At 37.1% G+C, this 12,080-nt stretch overlaps 3 protein-coding genes and 1 long non-coding RNA gene across 4 annotated transcripts; all 4 read left to right on the top strand.

Moving 5' to 3' along the window:
• Positions 1–213: 213 nt before the first annotated feature.
• Positions 214–2,390, top strand: LOC113704476 (uncharacterized). The gene is made up of 4 exons (XM_027226379.2): positions 214–745; positions 1,000–1,672; positions 1,781–1,973; positions 2,073–2,390. The coding sequence occupies exons 1-4, from the start codon at positions 214–216 to the stop codon at positions 2,388–2,390; spliced, it is 1,716 nt and encodes a 571-aa protein (XP_027082180.2).
• An 87-nt stretch (positions 2,391–2,477) lies between these two features.
• On the top strand, positions 2,478–3,376 carry LOC113704475 (uncharacterized). The gene is made up of 2 exons (XM_027226378.2): positions 2,478–2,620; positions 2,722–3,376. Exons 1-2 carry the CDS (start codon positions 2,478–2,480, stop codon positions 3,374–3,376), a joined length of 798 nt encoding a protein of 265 aa, XP_027082179.1.
• Positions 3,377–3,561: 185 nt separating this feature from the next.
• Positions 3,562–5,986, top strand: LOC140012640 (replication protein A 70 kDa DNA-binding subunit B-like). Its single transcript, XM_072060916.1, has 11 exons — positions 3,562–3,705; positions 3,807–4,077; positions 4,135–4,258; positions 4,360–4,484; positions 4,586–4,664; positions 4,732–4,779; positions 4,841–4,970; positions 5,052–5,203; positions 5,314–5,434; positions 5,515–5,707; positions 5,862–5,986. The coding sequence occupies exons 1-11, from the start codon at positions 3,562–3,564 to the stop codon at positions 5,984–5,986; spliced, it is 1,512 nt and encodes a 503-aa protein (XP_071917017.1).
• A 3,462-nt stretch (positions 5,987–9,448) lies between these two features.
• On the top strand, positions 9,449–10,613 carry LOC140012618 (uncharacterized). The gene is made up of 2 exons (XR_011819801.1): positions 9,449–9,504; positions 10,367–10,613. It is a non-coding gene; the product is annotated as an uncharacterized lncRNA (long non-coding RNA).
• Positions 10,614–12,080: the final 1,467 nt, after the last annotated feature.

The following is a 12,080-nucleotide window of genomic DNA, read 5'->3' as shown; positions in this document are numbered from 1 at the left end:
TGATCGTGGCAAGAAACAGAAAACTAATGTCACAGCTAGGGAATACTACTGTTATAAGTTTCAAATGAGAACTGATGATGAGTCCATGTTGTTACATGCCTTGAGATTTTACAGTAGTATGTTGTTGATATATACGTTAAGATAGAGACATCTAGGCTTGATTTTCACAGAAGAAAACAAAATACGATTCGGACTGAAGCTCTCCAAGGAATAATGGATAGTGTCTCTTTAGGCCAAACCTCGGGTTCTAAAGTTGGCCGACGAATATATTTGCCAGCTTTCTTTCTCGGAGGGCCGCGGGATATGCGGCGTAGATATCTTGATGCAATAGCTTTAGTGCAAAAATATGGAAAGCCTGACATTTTTTTGACCATGACATGCAATCCACTATGGCCAGAAATTCAGGAAAATCTGAAATATAAGGAAAAACCTCAGGACAGACCCGATCTTTTAGCTAGAGTGTTCAGGGCAAAGTTTGAAATGCTGAAAGCAGAGATCATTACAAAGAAAATATTTGGGGACGTAGCAGCCTATGCTTATGTCATTGAATTTCAAAAAAGAGGTTTTCCCCATGCTCACCTATTGCTCATATTGAAACCGCAGTTTAAGCCTCTTAATCCAGAAGCATATGATAAAATTGTTTCCGCTGAGCTGCCTGATCGTAAAGAACATCCTCATCTTTATTCTCTTGTTGTAAGGCACATGATACATGGACCTTGTGGACAAATAAACAAAAATAGTTCTTGTATGAAAAACGGTGTTTGCAAAAATCATTATCCAAAGGGGTATTCTGAACATACGACTCACTGTGAGGATAGCTATCCAAATTATCGGAGGCGAAAGGATGAAAAAAAATTAGAGTCAAAGGCTATGATTTGGATAATAGGTGGATCATCCCATATACTCCATACTTGCTAGCCTTGATCGATTGTCACATCAACGTGGAAATCTGTTCAACTATCAAGTTAGTTAAGTACTTATACAAATACATATTTAAAGGTCATGACCTTGTCAACTTCCACATCATAGCTGATGAAACACCTCAAGATGTTGATGAGACCAAGGAGTTTCAGCGAGATCGATGGGTTTCTCCTCCGGAAGCTTTGTGGCGAATTTATGCATTTCGATTGAATGAAATGACCCCTGCTGTTTACAGTCTTCAGGTGCATCTTCCTGGTCACCAATATGTTTCCTTTAATCAAGATTCTGATCTTTCGCAGCTCTTAGAAAAAATTGATTTCTCAAAAACTATGTTAACTGAGTACTTTAGAATGAACCATGTCAACAAGAAAGCTCAAAACCTCAAATGTTTGTATAAAGATTTTGCTCAGCACTTTGTTTGGACACCTGCTAAAAGAAAATGGACCGAAAGAAGTAAGCAGAAAGTTATTGGCAGGTTAGTCACTGTTAAACCAAGCGAAGGTGATAGGTATTATTTAAGGCTTCTTCTCTCACATGTTCGAGCTCCTACCTCATTTGATGACTTGTTGACTGTTAATGGATGTAAACTAGCTTCATTTAGAGCTGCTGCTTTAGAACTTGGCCTCTTAGACTCTGATTCTTACATTGAGGCGACACTTGAAGAAGCAGCTGGTTTTCAAATGCCTTCTTCACTGAGATTTTTATTTGCTATTTTGCTTTTGCATTGTGCTCCAACAAATCCAAGTCTTCTGTGGGAAAAATTTGAAGTGGAACTTTCTAGGGACTTTGAACGAGTGCAAGTATAGGCTCATTGTTCGGCTGTTGAGATAAGACGGAAGGTTTTGTTTGATATTAACAGATCGCTCCAACATATCAGGAGGCATATCAGTGAGTACAGGTTAGTAGCAGACGATATTACTCTTAGCTGTCATGAGAGCATGACTAAGGTAGTTGACAGTGAAAAGAGTATTGTGGTGTCGCCGAAAGATCTCTTGATATCTTCAAAGTTAAATGCAGAACAAAAACATGCTTATGATTTGATATTGCAGACTGTTTTTTAGTCCAAAAGGCAGAACTTTTTCATTGATGGCCCGGGAGGGACGAAAAAAATATTTTTATATCGCTCTCTTCTTGCAACACTTAGATCACAGGGATACATTGCAATAGCTGTAGCAACTTTAGGGGTTGCAGCATCGATTCTTCCTAGAGGAAGAACTGCTCACTCCAGATTTAAGATTCCATTGGACTTTTCCAGGAATAAAACCTGTCAGTTGAGCAAGCAAAGCAGCATGGCTCATTTAATCATTCAATGCAAGTTGTTCTTGTGGGATGAAGCGTCAATGGCAAAAAAGAAGACTATTGAAGCATTTGATGAATTACTAAAAAATCTAATGGAGACTGCCGATCCTTTTGGAGTCAAGGTTGTAGTTTTTGGGGGTGATTTTCGCCAAACTCTTCCTGTCATTTAAGGAGCTACTAAGGACCAGTTAATTCAGGCTAGCCTCCTGCATTCTTCATTATGGTCTAAGATGCACAAAATAAAGTTAACACAAAACATGAGGGCTGTCTTAGATCCTGCATTTTCACAATTCTTGCTCGCAGTTGGGGAAGGTTCAAAACCTGTTGATGCAGATAACCAGATTTGCTTGCCAAGTCATATGGTTATACCATTCCACAACATGAAAGAGTCTTTTGACAGGTCCTCTATACTTCCTGTATTTCGCGCATACTCCTGACCTTTTTTCGTAAGTATTACTACATATTCTTGGACAAACTGTTAACAGAAACTTTTATGACCAGGTTGGTAGCTTACACATTTCCAGATTTGAACCTCTATTCATCTGATCCTTATGAAATGATCAGTACATGTATTTTAACCCCAAAAAACACCTCTGTGGAAGACATCAATGATGTGATGATTCAGAGATTTCTTGGACAACTTTTTACTTATACAAGCTCTGTCCAAACTGTTGATCAGAGATTTCAGGCAGATTATGAGGATTTTTTAAATTCTCAAAATCCAAAGGGTCTTCCTCCACACAAACTCATGCTGAAAGAAAGCTATCCCTTAATCTTGCTCAGGAATCTAAATCCAGCTGAAGGATTGTGCAATGGCACGAGACTTATTTGTCGACAGCTAAAACAGCACACTATCTGTGTTGAGATTGCTTTTGGTCAGTATAAAGAGAAACAGATTTTCATTCCCAGAATTCCATTGCAGACACCTGATAATGAAAAAAATGGCATTCCATTCATCAGAACACAATTTCCAGTTTGCCTTTGTTTTGCAATGACAATTAACAAGGCTCAAGGCCAAACTCTTGACTATGTTGGTGTATATCTAAAGGAACCCGTATTTTCTCATGGCCAATTATACATTGCACTCTCTAGAGCAAAAACTGCTGATGTCGTTAAAGTTCTCATACTTCCAGGGAATTTTGCTGAAGTAAACTGACTGTAAAACAAGGAATATTTTGTTTGATGAAATATTGCAATTGTCTAATTGATCATTTGCACTCTTCAGAGGTATCTTGACATTTAATTGTTGTTATATGTTGGTTTCAGAACTTATAATTTCCTCTTGCCTTCGAAGCAGCAATTCCTTGCTTATTTATTCTTATTATTGCTACTGATTATAGGATGGCCACTGTATTATCTATCGCTGATGTTGAGGTCGGGATGGAGAAGTGGACAGCGAAGGTTACTGCCCAGGAGAAACAGCAGGTTACCTCATCGATTAGCACACCAACTAGGAACCAAAAATTTATCTTTATTGATTTTGAGGTATTTATTGCAATTTACCTTTTATACTCGTAATGCTATCTGCTAAACTTAGTAGTATACATACTGCTCATTTGTCCACCAATATGATGATTATTTTTCAGGGATCAAAGGTTGAAGGAATCATCTTTAATTCTGACATTGCTATAATGAGCCCCAGAATAGAGGTTTACAAAAAATACCTCATCTCCAATGCTCAGGTGAAAAGGATCCTAGATAACTTTAGAACCACTGAGCTGACAAAGCAATGGATAATCACCAGTCGCACTATTATTGAAGAGATTGTAGACGATGAGGATGTTATAGCTGCAAAGTTTACGTATACCAAATTTAGGGACTTGGCACAGTACATGGATCGAAAGGACATTTCTGTTGGTGGGTATCTTTCTTTGCAATCATAACTGATCTATCTTAGTTATTATTTGCTGTTAGGCTTACTTTTACAGTTCCTCTCACTAGATATTATGGGAATTGTTATTGCTGCGTTGGATGAAAGGAATGTCACAATTAATTCAAAAGAAGCACGAGTCCAGAAGCTTGTCATTGTTAATGAAGAGTAAGAAGGCTTAATCTTTGTATACACTCACTATCTGCTTTTACGGATTAAGGCATTTTTCAACAAAAACATAAACACTTGATCTGTTTCAAATATTTCAGATTGCAGACACTTATGCTGTCTATGTGGAATGCTTTTATTGATAATGAAGGCTCCAAGATTATCTCGGACATTCAGAACTATCCTGTTCTTATTGGAAGAAGGCTAAATGTTCAAAATTACAATGGTCGGTATAACAGTTGGCACTTACATGTTCTGAATGTATAACCTTTTTCTATCTGTGCATTTTTCCAAATCACATATTGGTTCTTCTTTTCTTTTTTATAGGCGTAGCTCTTTCTACTTGGTTTGATTCAGCAGTCCTTGTGAATCCACCTATTCAGGAAGCAATGGAGCTCAAGAACTGGTTCTGCTCTTAGAATTTTCAGTATTTGCTGCTTATAGAGTTTATAATTCATCTGTTTGTTTGACAGTCAGAAAGACTTAAGAGCTGGTTTCACTCTTATAATTTTCGATCTCAGGTGCATACAAAGAAATGATATGTTCCCTATTTGCCTGACCGTTTTAGTATCCTATATACAGGGCAAGTAGAAATGCCAAATGCCTTGCAGACATTGTCGAAAAGCGAACTTACAATCGATACAATCCTGATATCTCCTGCCAAGCAGATCAAAAAACTACTGATATATCAAATATCAGCTCAAAACACAAGGTACTGTCCTGATTGCAGCCTCATCAGTAGCTTTCAGCCTACAAATATTTTGACTACTTCATGTACTGACTATATTTTTAGAATGTGTGGGTCAAAGCATCGTTTTCATTTGAAAACATCTTCCAAAAATTTTGGTACATCGGGTGCGAAAAATGCTTCGGCTCCACGTCTGCGGATTATGGTGCTCAGTTCATGTGTAATACTTGTAAACAAAAGCACAAGGCTGAACCAAGGTATAATGATCGTTAATTTATTTGTTACTTGTCATTGCTGCTGCTATTGCTCATTATATAATCATTTTTTCCCTCTGCTGTGCCTTATATACAGCTTGCATACTTAATAGGTGTAAATTTGATGTTGACCTCTCTGATGACACTGGAATAGTCACAGCCACACTATTTGGTGATTTAGCTGAAAAACTGCTAACGTTCACAGCAAAAGAAGCAATGGAGCATTATTTTCAGGTTTGCTCTTACCATGCCGCATCAGTACATATGTATATATATGTCTTTATATATATATTATTTTATTTTGTAAATTGCAGAATACAGCCTTACCGCTTGAAATTTTGCATGAGGACATAAAATCAAAAAAATTCCTTGCCTGCATAAGACCTGTACAAGTTCCCTTGGCTGATGCAAAACAACGCTTCACAATGGTATACTATAAAGAAGTTTCTCATGACCAAGTTTCTATTATAGACTCCAGTGAACAGACCTTGATTTCTCCTTCAGCAGGTTATAACCTATGCTTGGTCATCTTTGCCTAACATGTGAATGAATTACTCTACAAATAAGAAGTGTATTACATTTCATCTGTACTATGTACATATTTGTTTTTCTATGCAAGAGACACCTCACTGAGTCAGGTATGGTTACTGCTTTTCAGCAGGCGAAACGTCTTCTTCCAAAGCTAAAGTTTGTCTCCTTCAAAAACTTGACGCGTCTGCTGAAAATATGCAATTAAGCTCTGAAGCTCTTCAGAGCAGCCCCAGGAAAAAGCCCAGACAAGCTTAGAGTAGTTCCTTTTCCAAACAAGGCATATTGTTTTTGCTGGACTCTGTGAGAACCCTGAATATATATATATAAATATTAGTGCATATTTCATTTGCATTTATAATTCTTTAATAGATTTTAGCATTAAATCTAATTGTTTTAAAATAAGTGTGTAGAAATAAATTTTATGTGCAAAATAAAAGAATTGTGCTAAACTATTAAATTTCCTAGTTTAGTTACATTAAATTTATATTTCGAAGGTAAATTATTTCATTGATTTAACAATTAATTTCTTTGAATCCCGATAGCTAGTTTTAATCGTTAATAATGTTAAGTGTTAATAGGAACCTTAGCAATAAGATGAATTTGGTAAATTCTAGATAAAATCGATACAAGTATACTAAGTTCGCCTAGAGCGTAAAAAAAAAAACCTTGAAATTTTAAATATACATATATGTAGGTGTTGTAGGTACATTTTAGATCATTAATAATCGTTGTTATTATCTGGTCTTAAATAAGTGTGCAAAAATAATTTGTTTAGATTACAAATAATTCAATTGTGCAAGATATTAGATTATTTGAATTTTTGCCAAGTAAAGGTAATTTTTCTTGATGTTGAGTGTGCCATTGTTTTTATTTTAATTCTTTGGTTCCAATAATTAATTTTAAGTATTAATAACGATAGGTGTTAAGGCGAAATTAGAATCAAGGCGAGTCGTTTTAAGTCAAAGCTCTTAATAATTATTTTTAGGACGTTGTATTTCGATAATTAATGTTTTGCGTGACTAGTGTATAATTAGGCAATTAAATCACACTTGGGGATAATTTTTGGAATTAAGTTAGAACTAAGGTTTTGAGTGGAGATTAGGAAGAGACGTGAAAGGACTAAAATGCCCTCCATACAATCTCAAAACAACCATGCAATTCCAAAACCAAATTGCCGGACAACCTTATGCTCCACCTCTCCATTCGGCCAATGCACAACTTTCCCTAACTCAACACTCATCCGAGCTGCATTGGCCAGCTTTCAACTCACAAACATCTTTATTTCTGCCGGTTTCAATTACACTTCACATTCCAGCACCTTCCAGCTCTAAGCCGACTCACATCCACTAATGCACACTACTATATCACTCCCAACTCACTACAACAGTTACCACAGCACTTCTGTTTCCCTTGTCTGCCACAATCCGAGAGTGAGAAAGAGTGAGAGCCAAACTCTTTGCTTCGTTCTTTTCTGTTCGTGAGCTGAGAAAAAAAAAGAGTGAGACCTGCTGTGTTGTATCTATTCCATCCGTGAGCTGGTGAGGAGATTGAGTGCCAAACTTCTTCCATCTTAGATTGCAAGCTTGAGCAGGAGAGAGAGGGAGCTAGCGGGCTGAAATTTCTGGGCTGCCGTGAGGAGGAAAACATTTCTGCTGCTGGCCGAGTGTGCTAAGCTTCAAGCCGAGGTAATTTCTAGATTTAGATGGGTTGTTTATGGGTTAATGAAGTTGATCATAAGCATGCATGTGGGGTTGTGCGGTTGGATGACAAAATCAAGTCACAAGAAAATTGATTTGGAAAAAAAATTTGAGGTTGCCGAGTGGTTGAGCTGGAATTTCAGCTTTAGTTTGTTATTTTGTGATGATCTGAGTTTAATTGTGGGTTTAGTTAGTTAAAAAAACGGGATGATTAAGTTATGCATGTGGTTAATTAGCTATGTATAAGCCAGAAAACTGAAGGAAAATAAATTCTGGTCACCTATATGTCAACCGAGAGAGTTTGGACCAGATCTGGTTAGGTGGTTTCTTTTGTATTACATCCGAACTTGATTTTTGGATCAAATCTGATAGGTAGCTGTTTATTGGATCATGCATGTAGCTAATTATGGGTTGCATGTTGGTTTTAAGTTGTGGTTAATAATCTTGGTTGAAGGGAGTTTTGATAAAAAAAAAAAAAAAAAAAAAAAAAACAGATTTGCGGCTAGCTTGGCTGCTGGAAATTTTCTTTAGTAGTCGAGGGACTTCATGTTTGTTTGAGACCGTGATTGCTGTTAAATAGAAAATTACGTTATGAAATGCTTGTAGTTTGATAGCTTTAAGTATTAAGTGACATTTAGTTGAAGGAAACTTGGGTAAAGGATGGAATTTTGGGTTGAGATCGTATGAGGGGACACGCTGGAATTTTCGTTTCCAATTTCAACCGAGGGAAAGAATTTTTATCTAGCCCTTCCTTCGAAACCTTGGCTGTAAATCTTATACTATTGTACAAGATGCTTCTTAGCGTGAGAATTTCACTTTGCATGTTGAGCTGAAAAGGAAAAAAAAAAAAGAGGAATTATGGAGGAAGTTTCAAATTCGAGCTATCAATTGCTGGAAAGTTTTATCCTAGCTGATGACAGATTTGTGGGGAATTTATTGGTGGTATAACTTGCTGAAATCATTGATCATTTAACTCGTTCCATGTTGGACAAATGCATGTTAAGTGCCTAATGATTAAAGCAAGCTAAGGATGGAACTCTTGTTGAAACTTTTGGTATATCTTTGCTGGAAATTTGTATATAGTTGCGAGTCATGCTAGTTCAAGATTTTAGTAAGTTATTTTCTGGATTGTGTATTGTTTGCTTCAGTTTAAGTTGAGCAGATTATAAACTATATGTATAGTGATTCTTGCAAGTAAAAGTGGAAGGTTTAATGGATATTTTGAATTCTTAGAATCATTTGGAACTCAAGTTGGCTGTAGTTTTATTCTTGTTTTGAATGTACTTGGAAGGTCCATGGGTTATGATTTGGGATTGCTTTAGTACCTTGGATTTCCTTTGTTGAATTTTAATTGTACTGGATTTGTTGAGACCTAGGGCTAATGATTGATGAAGCCCTAGTGAAATTGATATTTGGTTCGTAATGTTTCAATCTTGGTGACTTGGGAATCCATTGTGCAAATGAGCTAGAATTGTAAAGACCGTTTTGGTTTTCTTGAACTTGAATACTTTCAAAATCAAATTCCGTGGGAATACTCAGCTTTAATATCAAGTGATAGAATTTGAGGTTAGTATGTATTATTAAAAAGTTAGATATTGGGACTTTTAAAACCTTGCCGACTAGTTAATTCTTTTATTTTGCTTAAGCTAGTTTCATTACCTTTAGGGAGTAATTGTATTTAACTTTTAAACTTAAGTTCCATAAAACTATTCTTGACTAGTTGTTTTAAAGGAAATTTGAAAAAAAAAATATTAGATTTGAATAATTTCAAATAAAAGGCATAGAAAACTTATTCAGCAAGAAAACCCGTTTGAACCAATCTGGTTCTAGTTTGCCTCTAGAGGGGAAATACTTTTAAAGAAACTACACGAAACACTCTACTCCTTTTCTAGCTTTGATTTTTAGAAATTTATTGACTTGTTTCGAAAAAAATTAGATTAGTTTATATAAGATAACCTTTTATATATAAAACAAGGGTTTGTTTAGTAAAACTTATAGTTTTTAAAACTTGGATTTCTAGGGTTTAACGAGGACGCAGACTTTGATTCCCAGCTTGACTTGTGAGCTTCACTTTTGGTGAGTGTCCCTGCCTGTTCTATGCTTACCTGATTAATGCGCTTTCTCGGCTTGATACGTGATATTTGGAAATATGGTTTTGATCCATCGAAGTGAGCTACGTGTACTTTACCACATTAGCCGTTCGAGTGGTGACTTGCTTGAAATGTTTTCGTGAAATATCCTGCTTGCACTTGCTAAGCATTGAGTAGGGGAATGTACCACACCTGAGGGTGGGAGGGCCTCTTATCCTATCTCAATTGCTAAAACCTTGGAATACTTGCTAAGCACTGAGTAGGGGAATGTACCACACCTGAGGGTGGGAGGGCCTCTTATCCTATCTCATGTGCTAAGTACTGAGTAGGGGAATGTACCACACCTGAGAGTGGGAGGGCCTCTTATCCTATCTCAAGTACTAAATCACTAGGCAGGGGAATGTACCACACCTTAAAGGTGGGAGGGCCTCTTATCCTGACCTAGTAACCACGTGTTGGACATAACGTCACTGGGTGAATCCCTCGACCAATTCCTGAGGGTATACTCACGTATACTGCTCCCAATTTTCTAAGGGTATATCTCGAATATACTGCTTCCTTAGTCGGTGCTCGGGCCCGGGACAGGGGTACGTACGGTGACGGGTTGGGAGTAAAAATGAGAGAATCTACATGGACTATAAGTAGTGAGAGTTGACGGAGGGTCAGCTACGATAACTTTTGATCAAGCGAGGCAAATGGCTCCTGAGAGCCCCTGTATCCTACCTTGTGCTGTTACCTGCTTTTCTTAAGTGTGAAATTTAAATACTCGTTACTTGCCTTATGTGATTGCATGTTTTGGGGCACCACTGAGCTTTAGCTCACCCCATGTTTATTTGTTTTCCTTACAGGATGGGAAGTTTGAAAGTATTTGAGCAGCTTATATTTCCTATGGTTGTACTTGAACAACTTGAATTTAATTTTCGGTTTGTAATGACTTCTGAGCTAAGTATTGTACCTTTCATTTTGGATTGCCACTTGAAGCTGGAAAAGTGTAATCCCTAATTCTAATATTCGGTATGTATGTTGTATTGGTATAGTATGTCCTTAACCCTTGCGAGCGACGCGCGAAGTGTTTAAGAGCCGTCGATTGGCTAAGTTATATGCTGTTATCTTTGAAATTAATGTGGTGATAGAAATCGATTTATTTCGGAAGAATCATTTTTGTAATAGCTTAGGTTAATCGTCGGAAGGTTTTGGGTTAGAATGCTTGCGTGAGTCCTGGCGAGAGCTGGGCAGACGGCCTGCCAACCCTTTGGTTCGCCTTAGGGGGAAGTGGGGTCGTTAAAGACTCTCTGTTATCTGTCATTTTTTAGCACATTTTTTTAGCACTGTCATGCTGCTAATGTGCCTATGAAATGCTACGAAATATCCATGCGGCTGAAGTATGTATCTATGCACACTGTTAAGCATTGCCTACTAATCTAAATGCCTTTTGCAACTTAGTTTCAAAGTAGCATATTCTGCGTGCCTTCATGCTGTTTGAAACTAACATTTATTGCCAACAGCAACACTTTTTCCCATTCAATATTTTTATCAAAGCTTTCACTTTCCAGTCCATTTCTTCTGAAATAATGTGCCATGAAATAATGTGAAATGATGTACCATGAATTAACTGTTGCCTCCAAACATCAAACCGCATTGACCCTTTCCAAGATTGCCTTTCTGCATTCATTAATGATCTTACAGCTATTAGTTCAACCACTTTAAATGAATTCACTGGTTACCAGATACTTTTACAAACTAGTTATTGCTGCCTTTTCTTGTTATGGAACCTGTATATATATGACAAGAACAACCTACTAAAATCTACAGCCTCAGAAGGCCATTATAGTTATAATAATAATAACAAACAAACATGGAGTTCTCTGAAAGCGTTGGATCCTCCAGTCTTCCACCAGATATTACTGGCAGGACGGAATGCTGCTTCTTCTTTAGGAGTAGCAGTTCTAAGCAGGTAATTTTGCTTCTATATAGTTTTGCTTCCTCGTGCCATATGATTTCTTTGGTTATAACCAAAGATTTTCAAAATAATTACATCTTCCCTGCTCAATTTCTGCTGCTTCTAAGAAACCACCAACAACGTACCATAACTATTCGAGAAGGCTATAGAACATGGACTATCAGCATTTTAGAAAGTTGGTTTGGAGAAGGCTGGCAAGACTTCTGCGAGAATAATATCATCCGAGAAGATGACACAATGTTCCTTCGACATTCTGGAAACTTGATGTTCGACGTGCTCCATTACTCAGCAACAAAAACGCATGACTACTTACCTTGTACTCATCCACTACCTAGTCTGTTAGATACTCCAGAGCATGTTATCCTAAAAAGTTAGTTTTTCTCATGCTTAAACACTTCCAGATTTTTAGCATCGTTCTTGTTTTATTTGTCAGCTTTGTACACTTACCTTTTTTTATTATACACAGAACAAAGAATGCAGTGTCAGAAAATAGCATCGGCAATGAAACCAGATTTCGTTCAAGACCTCGCTAATGGTCTATCATTCTGTGAGATCTTCACTGAGCAAAACCAACATCATTTTGTGTGCTTCAGTTATCTCCT

Source organism: Coffea arabica, chromosome 8e (genome assembly GCF_036785885.1).
Source record: "Coffea arabica cultivar ET-39 chromosome 8e, Coffea Arabica ET-39 HiFi, whole genome shotgun sequence".
NCBI classification, from domain to species: Eukaryota; Viridiplantae; Streptophyta; class Magnoliopsida; order Gentianales; family Rubiaceae; genus Coffea; species Coffea arabica.
The sequence above is the reverse complement of the archived record's forward strand: the minus strand, read 5'-3'. Positions and strand labels throughout refer to the sequence as shown.